General features: G+C 39.2%; 1 protein-coding gene across 1 annotated transcript in view; it reads right to left on the bottom strand.

Annotated features, from left to right (window-relative positions):
* Wdr70 (WD repeat domain 70) overlaps positions 1-19,004 on the bottom strand; it is a 197,604-nt gene that overhangs the window by 69,841 nt on the left and 108,759 nt on the right. Inside the window, exon 10 of the mRNA XM_005356603.3 lies at positions 5,531-5,705. Coding sequence (XP_005356660.1) covers positions 5,531-5,705 — 175 coding nt within the window. The remainder of the gene's footprint in view (positions 1-5,530; positions 5,706-19,004) is intronic.

The following is a 19,004-nucleotide window of genomic DNA, read 5'->3' on the forward strand; positions in this document are numbered from 1 at the left end:
GCCCTACTTATCTGTGCTTTGAATTAGAGACATGCTTTTTATAAAAAGCAGTAACTGAAATAATTTATTTATGGCATGAGGGCATGATCCCTACCTAGTTAGGCTATGAATTTTGTAACTGATAATGTACTCACAGCGCCCGGACAGGGCACACACAGAGCATCGCCTCCTTAGTAACTATTGGCCGACCTCCTTTTTCCCTTCTAGTGGTGAAACTACTTAAGAGTTTCTGTAGCATGGTAGAGTTTGATCTCAGGATACTATTTAGCTTAGGAACTCAGTACTGACGAGTAGCAAATAATCCACGTTTTGCCTATATGCCTCGGGTTGCATTTACAAACATGCTACACTGTCATACACTCTGCTGCACTCTACTTCTCCTGGGTCTCTTCATAGTCTTCTAGATCCTCACTAGCAAGCTAAGAAGAGACAAACATCTACATCTGGGTTTCTAACATTGTTCTTAGTATTTTTCAGAGGTAGGCTGGGATTTTCCCCCTCAATGTAAGACACCAGAAACCTTTTCCAAATTATTTGGTATTTAAAAAACTTGTTGAAAATATTATTTTCCTCCATAAGTTACTACCATCCTTCCTCAACATTGTAGTGCTCTTACTTGACTCTCTATAATGGGGTGAAGGCTATGAATTATTAAGTGATCAGTCTTGCAGAAAAAAGGGAAAAGACACCTGGCAGAGGACATGGGACAGGAGACAAGGCTATAAGTGAACCTTAGCCTCTGGAAACTCTATTTAATGACCCTTGTGTACTGCCACTGAAGAAAGATGGAGTTGCATTCATAGACTATAGAGTAATTAGATACCCAAAGGTCCTCCATACATTACATCTGAGGTTGACACAAAGTGGTATGTCACAGAAATTTTAAAAACAAATGTGAAAGCAATTATTTTTGGTAGAAATAATATCAAAGATAAATTTTTAATGAATTCTTCACACATCTTCACATGTGTAGATAGTAGAAAATGATTAACAACTATGTAAACATATTTCCTAAGTCAGAGTTATATGACTCTTGAAAAATACACAATGCATGACAGATTTATCACAGAGCAAGTCTCGGAATGAGCATACACCATAATTGGCAAAGTACCACAAATTCTCAAAATCTTCAGCTTTTAACATGTTAACACTGCACCTAAAAGAAATTTGGGTTACTGCATTGGGTATTAGAAGAAAGGAGAAGAAAAAAAATCCTTTCTTCAAAGTCAATCATAGTAAATACACATAAAATATAGAAACCCTAACAAAATGAAATGATGTTCTTATTTTTCGGGTGCTATGACAGCTTCAGAAGAAGGTCCAAATACAAGAAAAATGGGGCTAAGGCAATAGCTAAACTGGTAATGTGTTTGCCATGCACACATGAGAGTCTGACCTCAACACTCTACACCTACATAGAAAGCTAGGGGTGGTAGCATGAACCTGTAATCATATCCTGGAGAGGCAGAGCCAAGGGGATGCAAGCGGCTCTCTGCTCAGGAAGACTAGACTAAAGGGAGCACCCCAGGTCCCAAAGACAGACCCTGTCATCCAAAAACAAGGATGGTGGCCCCAGAGGAACAACACCCAAGGCTGATTTCTGACCTCCACACATACGCATAAACTCTCCTACCCGATACACGCACCACAGGAAAAATTAGAGAAAGAAGTTCTCAAGTTTGGTTGAATTTGATACTTGAAGTGAGAAAAAAAGGATCTCAAACATGAGTTATGGAACTGAACATCATGTTACACAAAATAGCTAGATTCAAAAAAACACATACTGTCTGTTTTCTCTCATGCAGAATCTAGATTTTAAAAAAATGAAGAGGTGTCTATTTGGAAAGAGGGAAAGCAAGAGATGGTGACAAGGGAGCGAACATGAGCAATGTACATGGCAAACACGTATGAAAATTTCATAATAAAGCTCAACATCATTACACTGAATATGTGCAAATGTTGGTACCCTTTAAAAGATACATTATGAAAATTTAAAAGAAAATAATATATAAGAATAAAATTTTAAATCTTGAGAGATATTTTATATAAGGCAGCAGATAGCACCCACGAGCCTTCAAGTAACAGCCCCAGAGACTCAGTAACCCCACAGCATCTCCAAAATATCCTGTTTGTTTTAGTTTATTCTTCTCTGTATTAAGCTTTTTATCAATTACTTGGCTGGAGACTCTAAGAGAGACTATTCAACACTCTTTTGAGACTCTCAAGAAAGCCTTTCAGATTTTGGCAGAGTGTCTTTGGTCTGCTGGCTTGGTAATGTCAGAACTCTTACTCTGTAATGTAATCTCAATCTCTAGCTTATCCAAAAGGAACACCTCCCAGGAGGCAATGGGATTATCTACTCTGGCCTCTGCCTTCCCCAGTTCTGGGTTTTAGACAAGATACCACCTGCTCAGAGACAATTCTCATTTGAATTTCTTTTGTCTTGTTCTCAGTGAGGTAATAGGGTCACAAGAATATCAATTAAAATGTTCCTCAAGTAGACAAACACCAGGATGGTGGACAAGGAGAATACAGAGGAGAGGTAGCAAACACAGGTAGTAAACAAATTCTTTGAGGAGTATAAACTGCATGTATATCCTATTATAAAATTCTTTTAAATTATATCAGCATATATTAGTTTTAAGTAATAACAGACTTTTTATGAGACTTTCATGCAGGCATGCAATGTGTTTCTTACCACATTCACGCCATTACCCATTTGTTTCCCACTCCTGCAAAACTGTGTGGCTGATAGTTAGCACACTGATTAGCGTAGGTCTAGAGCAGAGGTTCTCAACCGTGAGTTACAGCCCTTTGAAGGCTGAACAAACCCTTCCACAGGGGTCATATACCAGATACCCTGCATATCAGAATTTACATTACAATTAATAACAATAGCAAAAGTACAGTTATGAAGAAATAGTGAGATGATTTTAAGGTTGGGGGTCACCAGAAGATGAGGAACTGGGCCACAGAATCAGAAAGGTTGAGAACACTGCTCTAGAGGAAAGGGAGATCCTCAGGACACAAGCACTGTCACTAGCAGATCCTGCATTTGTGAGAAAGTGCTTTGTTCAAGGTATGTTGAAGGGAATTAAATGTGAGCTCCAGGATTAAAGGTGGCAACTATGACAGCTTCACCTACTCATCACAAATGTGCCATCACACTACCTTTGGCCCTGTGTAAAGACCTTTTCTCCCTTCAGCTGTCATGCTTCTGTGATTTGGATGGAAGATAGATAGATAGATAGATAGATAGATAGATAGATAGATAGATAGATAGATAGATAGATAGATAGACAGACAGAGTGAGTTCAAATGACAATTCAAAATTATTTTAAAATCTGTTTTAAATCAGAGTATTTCCTGATAGTGAAGTTTTTTTCTTCTTATTTTGTTTCCAGATTATACTAATACACTAATATAAAAACGAGTAAAATATAACAAATAGGATACAGTCTAGTAAACTACATGTTCACATGTTACTAAAGTCAGCAAAACAGAATTAAAGACTGGGATCAGCAGGGTGTCTTAGGCCCTGCTCCCTTAGCAGATGGCTTAGAACACTGAGCCTCACACCTTGCTCTGTTTTCCACAAAACTGGAAACGACAAACTGCCATTATTTCAAGATATGTGAGACTGATCTTCAAAAATTACACTCAATTTTATTAAAAAAAAATAGTAATAACAAAAACAGCTCCTAAGAAAAAGACACCTGTGTGTATAGTATTCTGAAAACACTATTCTTAAAGCTCCATAAGAAAACTACGTGTTGTTTAAGTTAGCAGTACCCACAGACGATGAAAGCCAGTTACTAGAAGATTTACTGCTTGGTTAAAATTCAGTTTACAATTCAAAGGCATTTTAAAATCCGTGTGCTGTTATGAAGCTTTATGGAGTTTACAGTGGAGATGAAAACAGAAATAAAAAGATCTGACAAACAGAAAATGCCGAAGATATTTCCAGCATTATCAGTAGGGTTTCCCCCATCATTACACTTTACCTTATTTCAACACAAAGGACTTAACCTCCCTAGGGTCCTATTCATAACCGTTTGAGGAACAAAGCTGGAAAGATAGTTTTTATTTTATGTATGTTTTATGTACATGGATGTTTTGCCCGCATGTGTTTCTGTATCATGTGTCTGGTGCCCTCCAAGGCCAGAAGAGGGCATTGGATTCCATAAAACTAGCGTTACAGACAGCTGTGAGCCACAAATGGATATGAGAATTGAACCTGGGTCCTCTAGAAGAGCAGCCAGTGCTCTTCACGGCTGAGCCCTCTCTCTAGTCTCCTTTAATAAACATTTTTAAAATTCAAATGTGAACTCCATGAGGGCAGGAAATTTTTTACCAATGCTCTTAAAACCTAGAATATGATATAGCATATAAAATATATTCAATAAATACTAATTAATAATTTGACAAGAACCTTTTATTCAAGTAAAGAATTCAAACTGTATCGCAACGTCTGTAGCGGCAGTCAGATGCACGGTGGGTAAAGGACACTTGCCCACAAGTCTACAAGTGACTTAGGGGTGACTGCTGGGTCCCATAGTAAAAGGAGGAACAGAGTCCAGCAAGCTGTCCTCTGGCATCTACACACGCACCATGGACAAGTATACCCCCAACAAACCACACAAACAAGTAAACAAAACGTAAAAGATCTTACAACATTTGCATGCAACTTTAATACTGGTGGTCGCGACTCTTTTAGCTATGAAATATTTTCCTTTTGCCACCTACACTAACACAAGGCTTTTAAAGCTTATTGGTAATCTACAGAAAGAGTTAAGAGCTTTCACTTTCATTGTTTCTGCAGATTGTATCATCTATTTCAGTTCAAAATTTATTAGCTAAAACTATAGAAAAAAAACTTAAACCTATTAAAATAGTCTGGCATAGGAAAGAGTATTAAAATAAAACATTATCTAAATTATTATAGAAATCATTATAAAACAACTGAAATAATTTTAGATTTTTCAGTTTTCTTATACCCTTTAAAAAGTGTTTTCTGGTTCTCTGTTCAGTACTGTTCTGTATTTTGGACAAGCATTTCTTTTCAAAGTGAAATTGAGATTTTTATATAATAAGCTATACTATGCTTTTTAAGTTTTATATCAAAGGGGTGAATTTATTTTAATATTACATTCTAAATCAGAGCTGGAATGTTGGCTGAAATACTGATTATTATTTAAAAAACCACAGCACTTGATAAATTAATACTGCAGCTTAAAGTATTCTAAATTCAGGAAATTGAAATTCATAGTATTTTAACAAGATGTTTGTCTTTATGCTTTAGGTATCCGCTGTTAAAAAAAAAAAAAAAGATTTAAAAGTCATTGACTTCAGCTGGGTATGGTGATAGACATCTTTAATTCAGCACTCTAGAGGCAGAGGCAGGCCTGTCTCTGTGAACTCAAAGTCAGTCAGGTGTACATAGTGACTTTAAGGACAGCAGAACATCCAGGGCTACATAAAGAAACCCCATCTCAAATAACACAACCAAACAAAAAAGGCTTTGGCTTACTGTCAAGTTTCGATCCCAGATCTGTATGCTTCCGTTCTGGCAGGCGGCTGCCACCAGGTTCCCATCTCTACTGTACGTGCATGTAGTGGGAATGACCTTTTTACCCTGCATTGTCCGAGGTTTAAAAACGCTTTTTTGCTTCTTTGGATTTTCGACTTCCCAGAGCCTTACAGTCCTAAAAGGAAAAGAGGGAATATCATTTATTAACAACAGACTGAAAGAAAAGGTCCATAAAGACTACTTTTTATTTCTTTTGGGGGAGGGGGGAATTTCTTTTTATTTTAATTGATTTTATTGAGCGACACCTTTCTTTTAAGGATTTTTTTTATATACTATAAGAAAGCCACATTTATGAATATTCATAGAGATAAAGAGGCAGAGACCTGCACTGGAGCACTGGACTAAGTTCCCAAAGTCCAGTTGAAGAGTGGGAGGAGTGATAATATGAGCAAAGAGGTCAAGACCATGATGGGGACACCCACTGAAACAGTCTACCTGAGCTAATGGGAGCTCTCCAACACCAGCCAGACTGGGAAGGAACAAACATAGGACCAAACTCTGAATATGGGTGACAGTTGCATGGCTGGGGCAGACTGTGGGGCCACTGGCAGTGGTACCAGGATTTATTCCTGCTGTTTGTCCTGGCTTTTTGGGACCCTAATTCCCTTTGGGCGGATACCTTACTCAGCCTAGATATAGTAGGGAGGGCCTTGGGCCTTCCCCAAAGCAATGTTCCTTACCCTCTCTGAGGAGTAGATGGGAGTGGGGTGGTGGGTGAGTGGAGGGAATGGGAGGAGGGGAGGGACTGGGAACTTGAATTGGGTATGTATAATGAAAAAAAAAATGAAGCAAACCATTTGATGCCATCAAATCAAAAAGCAAATAGCAAATTCTACTTCAAATCTATCAGTTATTTATAGTCCATGCCCTATAATGCAATTGATTCCAAGCTCTTACAATTGTATATCTTGATCAGGAGAGCTGTTAGGCATGTGCCTCCTATTGAATGTACATTAATTTTTAACTTATCTGCAAGTGTCAATGAACTGCTCTATAGTATATACCATAAAATGCACTAAACTAAAAAAAAAGAAAGAAAAATTCATGCCCCACTTTAGCACCCAAACACAGACCCCATGCCTCTGGGGGATAAACAGAAGCATAGCTCTTGGCCTCCCAGCTTTCGCCAAGGGCAAGTCACAGCAGCTAGGACTGGGGCACAGCAGAATAAACTCCTACTCACTCCAGGGACAGGAGCACTGCCCTGAAGGAGGCTTAAATAGACCACATTATTAGATACAGAAAAACAAAGATGAGGTCAAAACTTCCTGGTAGAAACTATGCAGTTAAGACACAAAGAACACCTTTAAAGTTTGGTGGGGGCGGGGAGAAATCTAATGTTTTATAGACAATGAAAATATGTTTAAAAAGCAAGCCAAAATCAAGGCCTTTCCAAAAGACAAATCTGAGATACCTTACTGCTACCTAATATGTGATACAAGGTATGTTAAAAGAAGCTCTTCAAAGTAAAATCCAAAAACAAATAGAAGCCCCAATCTACGCAAGGAAACTGAAGGCAAACATAAAAGACATTTTAAAAGATGTTCAAGTCTCTTTAAAAACCACATGGCAATAAGCAATATTAAAATCACATATCAGGAGGCTAAGAATACATGTTCAAATAAAACAAAAGACAGTGCTAACGCACAGGCTGAGGCAGAGAGTGGAAGAAAGACTTTGAAAAGTTAAAGATGCAGTTGGTAAATCTCACCACAATCGCTAACACTATTATACAAAACCACCGTGACAATGGAGATAAAATGTATAGAACAGTCCCTTTTATTAGAATTAAGAAAAGCCGTAGGAACAATGTGATGAACGTAAGATGGAGTGTAGACACTATGGACATGAGTGTCCTAAATGAGCATACCATCCCAAGAGCGTGACAGCAGTAAGATGTCTATCGGTATTTTAGGAACAAATTTTAAAAAATGAACTTTGTGCTGGACTGCTTAGCTATGTATGTCTCTTGATTTTAAATAAACCCTAATCTCGAGTCAGAACCCCAGAGGTGAACTTGGGGGAGAAGTTGCATTTTCTCATCCTTCTTCCCAAAGTGGCTACATTGAATCAATCTAATTTAAAAGAAATAAAGAGATAAGTAAATAAATTTGACAATTTAGACAAAGTGAACAAATTTTCCAGAAACAGGTAACAATCAGAGTTTGCCCAAAAAATCCAGATTAATTCATTTATATTAATTCAAATATATTACTAAAATATATATTTATATAATACAATATATATGTAAAAAGTCAAATATATAATTTAAAACTTCCCCACTAGTTGGATGTGGTGGCTTGTTCCTAAAATCCCAGCACTCAGAAGGCTGAAGTAGGAAGCCTGCCAAGAGGTCAAAACTAACCTGAGCTATATAGTGAGATCTAGAGCAAAACTGAGACCCTATCCTGTCAAAAGAAAAAAAAATCACAATGAGAAAACTCATGACAATATTACTGTTGAATTCTAATATTTAATCATGAAATGGAAGTTATCATCTTTAACCTAAAAGTCCAAAACCTACAACACTCCAAAATCTAAACTGTTTCAAAGTATAATACCTTTAACAACTCCTTAAAATGATCAAAACTCAAGTATTAGAGTTGTCAACTAAGTGCTGTATCTTATTTTAAGACGGTGCTAGCTAAAAGTGATGGCACACACCTGTAGATGCAACACTCGGAAGTCTTAACAGCAGGATTGCAAGGTAGAAGCTAGCCTGAGTTATGTAGCATGACCCTGCCTCAAAAAAAAAAAAAAAGGAAAGGAAAAGTGTAGCGCCTGCACTACGGGACCAGATGTGAGGCGGGGAAAGAGGCTGGAGATTTAAACACTTATGCACACAGACAGAGACACAAGGACACGGTCATCCTTGAAACAAAAATGCCATCTTTACTGTGCTCCAGGGAAGCTTATATAGGGATCTTTAACTGATAGCCACGCCCCAGCTCCCAGGATTTACAGCTATAAACCCACCAGAAACCACTCTCCTGCCATCAGGATTTCATGAGGGTCTCGTGCTCAAAGCAGCTGCAGATACAGGAAAACAAGCTGTTTGTACTCAGTTCACTTCAGCAGGCAAAGGGTCTGAGGCAAACCAAGTCAAGGGTTCAGGGGTCTACTGCCCCCTACAAAAAAGGCCATACTGCCTAGGGTAAGCTCAAACAAGGGTTCAGAAACAGGAGTAAAGAGCACTGGGCTACAAGGTAACTTGGCAGTAAGACCTCTTAAAGCCTGTAACACAACCTTCTGGTTTTTCTCTTCAGTGTCTGCATTTCACAGACTCGTGTACAGCTAGTTTTGAACAATGGGGTGTAAATGAGAGAGGATCTCAAGGAAGCTTCTCAGAAGGTTACAGTTCCTTCTGATTCTTTACTCTTTTGGCTGGCAGTAACCTGAATATGAAGTTGAGCACCATACATTATGAATTTAATTTTCAGTTCCAAAATGCCTAGTGATGTTGAGGATTGTTCCACACAATATTTTTTCCCCCCTTTGGTAAAGGAATTGTTCAAATCTGATGATAAGCATGTGGTTTGCAAACATTCAAGGAGGCAAAACACACATACACATAAAATAAGCAAATATTTAAAAAATTCTTTGAGATTGACTCTCAAACATCCCAAAAGACCTGGAACTTTTGCTATCCTACCTCTACCTCCTTTGTGCCCGTATTAAAAATGTGTGTCATCATGCCTAGTCTACACGGTACTGAGAATTCCAGAGCTTTGAATATGCGAGGCCAGCAATCTAACAATTAAACTAAAGCCTCCTCCTTAAAGTTTTTATACACTTTAAATCATCAGTATTTGGAAGTCACATACTTAAAAGGTTCATAACTAACCAAAAAAATCATAGAAATTTCCTTTATTTCTTCTGTAAACTTTATAGTTTTAAATTTTATAACTAGATCATCTAACTGAACAGGCTGTATGGATCAAGACTAATGGTTTTGTACATGGATGTCCACTGAAACAGCATTATTTGTATTCAAGCATTAGAAATGCCTGCCTCTTGCTGAAGGTGTCCTGTATTGTTTACTTGTTCCCTATCTCTATTAACTGTTTCCCATAATTAACAATCACAAAGCATCGAGAAATACTACATGTGTTTTCATTTTTCTGTCCCCAGCTCTGCAGTGGTCAGGATAAATAGTCAACTTCTCCTTTTTATAACTCAGCATCCCCAATGACAGATGGCTTTAGACGTATGATGAGAAAGACCCCACACAAGTATAAAGAGTCATCATGTGGCTTGTTTAAAGTTCATCATCTCTACAACTGGGATAATGAGGGGCTGTGAGGACCAAATGAGATTAGGGAAGTAAACATATCTAGGACAATATTTGGAACACAATAGGCACTCAATAAATACTTGTTCCTTTCTGGTTTCCCCCTAGATCATAAATAAAAAACAAAGCAAATAAATCCAACAACTAAGTATTTCCATTTATTTTAGTTTATTAACAGGTTGGGCTATTTATTAAAATAATGAGAAAGTGGAAAGTAATTTACCTAGCATACAGATGTGTGAAATACAAGCTCATACAACATCTGATAGATAGACACAATAGTTTTATGGCTCCAAGTCTCTCAATTCGTGTCTAAAAAATAGATGCTGAAGTGCTAGGCCATTAGGTCTCTGTCAGGACATTTTATGCTGTAGCGCACATATTCTGAAACTTGGAGTGAGATCTAGACTTGTAAAATTAAAACTGTTTCAGAGGGAAGATTTAAAAATAGAAGGAGGGCCTGCCTGAGCCTTTCTGGACATAAAATGAAAATATCCAGAAGACAAGAAAGAGACACAGGTGGGGTCATTACATTGCCCCAGGCACAAATGCTTTCTGTCTTAGAATTTTGGACTGTTTCCAGATACAAGTTCTAAACTTTCTGGCATCTGCTGCATAAATGCATCACAGCACTTGGCAGAAGTCGGGGGAAGCATTAATTTTGCATGGAAATCACTTAGATCTTGGTTTAATTTTTCTCAAAAGACTACACAAGCAACTCAACTGACACAAGCATCTGAAACTTTGGACTCTCTTGGTAGAAAAAAAAGTAAGAAAGGTCTTCTTGTTTAAAAAGTATTAAGGTGTTCTAGTTCCACAGAAATAAGGACAATGTCCTAGCTTTTATGTAAACCCACAATAATCTTTATGAATACACATTTGACAGGAAATTCATATACGTATACTTAGCAACTACAGTGAGGAGACAATGGTCCCTTTTTACTTTGGTTTCTGCAGCCACTCGAGGAAATGTACTCAAGTCTGAAGATTTGGAGGTGGGAACCTTCAATGAGAGAGAACATGCTGTTCAGTGTTCTGGGTCTTTGGGTTTCACTCAATATGATCTTTCTAGTCCCCCCTCCCTTTACCTGCAATGTTCACAATTTCATTTTTCTTTCCAGCTGAGTACTGTCCCAAAGTGTATATGTACCACATTTCCTCTGTCCATTCACCATCACTGAAGGTCATTTTGGTTGTTTCCATTTCCTGGCTATTGTGAACAGAGCGTGATGAAAGTGGCTGGGTAAGTGGCTGTGTGTTGTAATATGAGCGGCGGGGCTGCATCCCCAGCACCCCGGCCACCTGCTAGTTTATGCCCAAAATAACAACACACAAACTGTATTCATTTAAACACTGCTTGGCCCATTTCTATCTAGCCTTTTCTAGGCTAATTCTGACATATTAATTTAGCCCATTTCTAATCATCTGTGTTGCACCCCAAGGTGTGCTTACCAGGAAGATTCTAGCCTATGTCCATCCTGGGTCGGAGCTGAATCGCGTCTGCCTCAGAGAACAGAGCTATCACGTCTACCCAGGAGAGGGGGGCATGGCATCTCTGCTCCAGAGAGCAGAGCTGTCGAGTCTGAGCTCACTTCCTCTTCCTCCCAGCATTCTGTTCTGTTTACTCCTCCCACCTATGTTTTAACCTATCAGGGCCAAGCAGTTTCTTTATTGCTTAACCAATGAAATCAACAGATTGATATATGACACTCCCACATCAGCTGTGAAGGGGGATACTGAGACCTTTCCTTTGGGCATATCCCAAGGAATGGTATAGCTGGCTTCTTGTGGGATATCTGTTTACACTGTATAAAGATGTTTCTATGTTTTGCCTCACCTGCCCAAGGCACCTGATTGGTTTAATAAAGAGATGAGTGGCCAATAGCTAGGCAGGAGAAAATAGGCGGGACTTCTGGGGAGAGAGAGGAACTGGAGATAAATCTAGGCATGCCACAGACACCAGTGAGATGCAGAACACGTCAGACTTAGAGAATGCGAGAGAGGTGAAAGTCACAAGGCAGGATGTAAATGAATAAATAGAAACAGGTTAGTTTGAGTTACAAGAGCTAGTCGCAACAAGCCTAAGCTAAGGCCAAGCTTTCATAATGAACAATACATGTCTATGTCGTTATTTGCAGGCTGGCAGTCCCACAAAGGAAAGTCTGACTACACTGGGTCATATGGTGGGTTTATTTTAAGGAAAGTCTGACTACACGGGTCATATGGTGGGTTTATTTTAAGCTTCTTGAGAACTCTCCAATACTGACTTTCAGACCAAATCGGACTGCGGTCCCACCAACAGTAAAGGAGTTGAAGCGAAATTTTCCCAATTGGGCTGATGATGTTCCCACTAGGGCCAATGACCATCTCACAAAAACACCTGACCCACATATGAGAAGTCCTCCTTTGAGCTGTTGGTCAGAGCTTTCCAAAAAAACTCCCAAAACATTATAGGCTATTACTACTTCCCCTGGTTGTCCCCAAGAGGTAGGAAGGTAAGTGCTTACTGCTGAAGACACCATACACTTCAGAAACAGGGCCCAGAACCCCCAGCACTGAAACTAACCTGAAAACACCATGCAAATTTCCAAAAGAAGAAAGCAACCAATAATCCCACCCAGTTATGATTTCTATAATCCACAACAAGGGCAAACATGAACAACCTTAAGATACAGTAGTGGCACACATACCTTAGTGGTAACGAAGGGAAATTATGAGTGGTACTGGGAACCTAGACAACTACCCAGGGCTAGTGAAGCCATGGATCTCAGAGGAGAATCTACAGCCACCACTTTACTAGACAAGCATAATTCCTAATTACCTTCTTAATATTTGTCCTTACACACATGGATAAATGTTGTCCTCACCCCTCATCAAGGAAACTTCTCTTTGCAACAGATAGAAAACACTAGAGAAAACCACAAACAGTCGAAACACAGGGTTGCGGAACCCAGTCCCAATAGAAATATCTACAATATAACTTCTATACTTAAGGCTTGGGGATCACTGTGGAAAAGGGAGAGAAGGTTTGTAAAAGCTAGAAGAACAGGAAATTCCCTATGAGATTGTGTTTCCTAAGAGTATCCGAAGCTGTACATACAAAGTCTCACCAACATGACTACCTAAACATGACCTGAGCAAGCACAACACAGCAGACATCCAAAAGCCCATGAGGCCTCAACCCTACACAAAAACTATAGACAGTTAAGAAATGCAGAGAGTGGGAGAAATAGTCTTCTCCAGAAAAGAATCTACAATTGATTTCCAATGCCAGTCAGCCTTGAAATACAGGTAACATTACACAGATTGAGCAGGCTGTATTCACGTGTTTCAGATGTAATTGTGTACATTTATGTATGTAACAACATTAATGAAAACAAGAGGCCATGAATTTGAAAGAGAGCAAGGAGAGATATGTGCAAGGGTTTGGAGGGAGAAGATAATGGAATGATATAATCTCAAAAATAGAATAATTTTTTTTTAAAACCATATTCACAAAGAATTGATGTGGACTTGTGAATTGGCAAGGAGTGCAGCTAAAGGGGTGACTACTGCTCAAGGATGAGAATAAATGGGAACCGGAGGAAATGGATGAGCAGGTTGTTTATTTTCAAAGAGCATGAACATGCAAAATGAACAGTGTTGGACGACTGTGATGCTCTCTTTCTGGAAGCTACCCGTGGACTAGGTTCACACTGGTAATTCACAATGAGCAATGACAGAGCACCAACTGAACCAGCCCTGGATGGGACTTCATAGATCTACATCATAAACAGACATGTGGCGCAGCTTTAAGGTTTTTCTGGTTTGATAAACATATTCTAATTGGACCCCTTCAGCTCCTCAGAAGCTAGATCTGCAGCAGCCTTTTCCCACGTATTCAGGAATAGGTGTAAGGACCCCAAGACCTGTATCTAAGCCCAGTCCACAGATCCAGTGTCCTGTAGGGAAGGAATGTGAGTTCACATTATGAAAATAATGGGAAAAGGGACCATTCTTCTCATGTCAAAATAGTCTATTTATTTCAAATAAATATCGTTTATTTGTTCTTTATTACTATTTGTTTTAAATTGTTATTGTTTATTATTTGTTATTAATCATTAACATTATTTATTTTAAATAAGGTATATTTCCGAGATAGTCCTCTCTACTTAAAAACTAACAAGGACTATTTAAACATGAACAGCATGTCTGCATTAAGATTCAATATGGAGCACAGCACGAAGGCTTTATGGCTTATGAAAGACGAGCAGACTGGGCTAGCTAGTATTTCATAGGTTGCCCTCTTTTGACATGTGGACAGGTCAAACAGAGATTCCCTTATCTTTTTCAAGCAGCACTCTAAAGAGTTGATGAAACCAAAAGGTCTCCTAAAGGTCCGATTGCTCTTATTTCTCAAATAAATAAGGACACTAAAGTTTATATGTATGCTCTGGTATACTTACCTCTTAAAAATTGTGTAACTAAATGCATTTTCTTTTAATTCATTTTAACATATTAATTTACTGTTAATGAATCATTTGCCTAAAAATGTTAGTGCCAGCAAAACAAAACAAAACAGCACATCAACACACTTTCCAATATAGTCCTCTCTATTTAAAAACTAGCAAGGACTATTTAGACATGAATAGTACTTACATTCTCTGTACCTTTATTCTTTTCAAAGTAAAAGCAAATTAATCACAAAAATTTTTCCAAGTAGATATTTATTTTAACTCTTTTTATTTTCAGAACACTTGGCACAGTTTTGAAGAAACAAAAGAATTCCAATAAAATTAAAACCCCATGCCATATATATAGTTTAAAAGTAAGTATGTTATCTGTATCTCTAGGTACCCACATATCTACCTATTTTGGGTACTGCTTTCCTCCTGTGTTGTCATGAAACGTTCTTCTAAATAATTTGCCTCAACTGATTCTTGTTAGGGTGTGAGTATTGTTTCTGGCATTACAGAAATCTAGGGCTTTTGTCTTCACAGAAATCCCATCCCAGTTAGTGCAAATGTCGTCTAGACACTACAAGACAAGCGAGGTCACAATTCAGCAATTATAAATGCTTTCCTCAGTTGGCACAGAAGGGTGCAATAATATCAGTTCTCCTGGAATAAATAAAACTCAGAGAATACCATCACATCACGAGGCTACCACCCAGACAAGACAAGGCAGTTTGTTGGCAAGCCTTGGAAAAATTCCTTTGAAGTAGAATTTTTCAGGAGGGCTAGTATTCTCAAAGTTAAATTCACAGATTGGGTGTAAATCCTAGAAACAGATGGAGAATATGAAAAGAGGTTTTAAATAAAAATTAAAAAATAAAAAAGGTAGCCTCTTTCTGAAACAAAGAATAGTTTGATTTGACAAGAGCATGAAGTACACATTTTAAGTGGAAGATGACATTGGGGGAAAAAAACCAGCATGAAGCCGGGCGATGGTGGCGCACGCCTTTAATCCCAGCACTCGGGAGGCAGAGGCAGGCGGATCTCTGTGAGTTCGAGACCAGCCTGGTCTACAGAGCGAGTTCCAGGACAGGCTCCAAAGCCACAGAGAAACCCTGTCTCAAAAAACCAAAAAAACAAAACAAAACAAAACAAAAAAAAAAAACCCAGCATGAGCCAGATGATAAGAATGATCCCATGAAATGCACTGAGATTTGATGGAGGAAGGTCATTGGCTAATAAAGAAACTGCCTTGGCCCATTTGATAGGCCAGCCTTTAGGTGGGTAGAGTAAACAGAACAGAATGCTGGGAGGAAGAGGAAGTGAGCTCAGACTCCATAGCTCTCCTCTCTGGGTCAGATGCGATGAAGCAAGCCACCAGGTCAGACATGATGAATCTTTCCTGGTAAGACTGGTGCTACATAGATTATTAGAGATGGGTTGATTGGGATATAAGAATTAGCCAGTAAGGGCTAAAGCTAATGGGCTAAGCAGTGTTTAAAAAAATACAGTTTGTGTGTCGTAATTTCGGGGCATAAGATAGCCAGGCGGCAGGGAGCCAGGTGGCAGGAACGCAGCCCATAACTCCTTCTACAGAGATTATGGAATCTATACTCTAAAAGACTGTAGAACTACTATAAAATAGGTGGCTGGGGAGAGAGCTCAATGATTAAGAAGCCCTGGTTTCTCTCCCAGGGTTCAATTCCTGGCACCCATATGGTAGCTCACAACTATTCATAACTCCATTCCAGGGTATCTAACACCATCTTCTGGCCTCTGTGAGCATTGCACACACCCATACACATAAAATAAAATGAAAAAAAATTAAAGAATGGCTCAAGTTACTACATCAAACTTGTGTTTTAGAAAGTCACTTGAACAGCAGTGAGGACACTATTAAGAGAGTAAAAACTTGCTGGTGAGACAGCTCACATGAAAGATGCCCACGTTCCACACCAAAGCCACAGAATGAGGAAAATAAGACAAATAACTCCAGGGTAAGTTAGAAGGGTGATGGTGTCAATCAGGCAGGCAGACCAGTACAAGATGAGCTTAAGACACTGGCTGCTAATTCTGTTAACAGGTCACACTTTAGGTGCCTCGGTGACGTTCAGATATAGTCGTCGGCTATACAGCTACAGAGCAGTGGTTCTTAACCTCCCTAACTCTGTGACTCTTTAATACAGTTTCTCATGTTGTGGTGACCCCAATCATAAAATTATTTTGTTGATACTTTGTAATTGTAATTTTGCTACTGAATTATAACATAACAGATGATATATGGGATATCTGATATGCAGCTCCCAAAAGGTAATGACCCACAAGTTGAGAACTGCTGACCTACGCTATAAAACAAGATGTTTCAAAAAAAATAGCATACAAACAAACCTGGCTAAGAAAAAGAGCAAGATGCTGAGGTGAGGGTGTGGCATTCAGTTTGATCCTGAATGATAACAAGAGTTGGGAGGTAGCTTTGAGGGAGTTTTAGGTTGAAGAAAGTCAGGAGTAAAAGTGCCAAAAGAAATACAGTGTGGATTTCTGTTTGAGTGTGCATTTGGTGTGTTGAGTATTTCTGTTTGAGTGTGCATTTGTGTGTTTTTGTACACAGGTGTGTATGATTATGCTGTGGTCTAGGATGCTTATGTATCTGATCTAAAGGTTTCTAAGCAGGCTTCGGTGAGAAAGGCCTTGCAAACAGAGTAAGGAGTGTGCATGGTATCCTAAATAAAGGATGAGGGCAAGATTGCTTGGTTGGTAAACGTGCTTGCCCACAAGAATGATGACCTGAGTTTGATGCCCAGAATCCACATGGTGGAGGAAGGAAAGACCTGATTCTCACAAGCTGTCCTTTGACCTCCACATGCATGCCATGGTATATAGGACTTCCAAGTTATGTAAATAAGTATACGATCTAAGAAGACAGTAGAGAAACAACATAAGCTAGAGTGTACCCTCAAGGCCAGCTTCATGCTCTAGTAAGATACCTCAGTCTACAGCTAGGGTACAGACCCCAAGGAAATTAAGACAATGTACCTGACAAACATGAGAATGATGCTGTTAGCCACATTGAGAACTTAAGAGAGAAAAACACTAGAAAGTAGTTAAAATATTCAAGACCCAGTGCTTCAAGCAGCACCCATTTCTGACTAACCAGAAATTCAAAGTGAGTGTGTCTCTGAGAAAAATTGACATTTGAGAATGGCCCCAAAGCACCTCTCCAATTGCATCTACAGGTACCTGACTGGACAGCAGGAAATTCAAAGTGAATCCATGTGGGCCATAAGGCACTCAGTTCTGTTCCACTAATGACTTCATCATTTGCTCTACACCTTATCCCTATAGTAAATTAATCTAAATAAATTAGATTCTCACACAGAAATGAGGGACAGAATGTAACTGCTCAAATGATCCACTGTGTAACTGATCAGCCAGATCAGCAAATATAATCTCAAATATCCTAGTAAGGCTACTACTACTACATAACTACACTTTTCATACCGTTTTATCTGCTTTGTTCTCTTACACCCCAGGCGTGATCTGAACTACAGTGAGAGGTAGGTGTGGGGAGAAGTCAGAAAGAGGATTATATCATCTGATATTCAGCTGCCAGTTGAAACAGAAGCATGTATCCCCATTGGATACATTCAGTATCTATTAGCATGAGCCCAGAGCCTCAGTCTCCGCCTCCTTACACAGGGAATGTTCTGCATTCTTGAGGGGTGGGATGTGAAGAGGAATCGACAAGCATATGTGTTTTTCACAGAGGTCTATTGGTGTGGGAGGTCCTTCTGTATGTGTTGCTTCTCTTGGCTAATGAATAAGGAAACTGCCTTGGCCTGTTGATAGGGTAGAACTAGGTGGAGAAAACTAAACTGAATGCTGGGAGAAAGATGGCGGAAATCAGTGAGAAGGCATGTAGCCCTGCTGGGGGCAGAAGCCTCCACTGGAGCGCACCGAAACTTTGCTGGTAGGCCACAACCTCATGGTGATGCACAGAATAATGGAGATGGGTTAGTTTAGGATATAGGAGCAAGGTAGAAATATGCTTAAGTTATTGGCCAAACAGTATTGCAAATAATATGGTTTCTATGTGATTATTTTGGGGCTGAGCAGCTGAAAACAAACTAGCGGCCTCCACCTACAACAAATAGAAATACACTTAAGCTATTGGACAAACAATATTGCAAATAATATAGTTTCCATGTGGTTATTTAGGGGCTGAGCCGCAGGGAACAAACATGCGGCCTTCCTACAACAAATTGGTGACAACATGGCCAACTAAAATCCACTTAAAACCTGAGAGAGTTTGGAAAGGAATTCTAGAAAGAAAAAATAAACAGACTTAATCATGGCTTAACACTGTGGCTCCTTTAAGAGAGGTTTTCCTGATTCAGTGGTAGCAGGAAAAAAAAAAGCCACTTGTTTTTAAAACAGTGGCTTTCTGGGCCGTGGTGCCAGTGCAAACACTGGCTCTTTCAGGAGGCCAAGCACTTAAATGGAGTTTGTGGGCACCATGCTGCAAGTTACTTGGTTGCATGGGTCAACTGGTTATCAGAGTTGAGGTGGTGAGTGTGGCTCCCACCTGGCAGTCTCAGAGGCAGTGAACAGACTTCCAACACATTAAACTGGGTGGAGCAAGCAGGCAGGTCCGTGTTTGCCCTAACAATGCCACTGTTTAGGGTTTTTTTTT

Source organism: Microtus ochrogaster, chromosome 19, assembly GCF_000317375.1.
Source record: "Microtus ochrogaster isolate Prairie Vole_2 chromosome 19, MicOch1.0, whole genome shotgun sequence".
NCBI lineage: Eukaryota > Metazoa > Chordata > Mammalia > Rodentia > Cricetidae > Microtus > Microtus ochrogaster.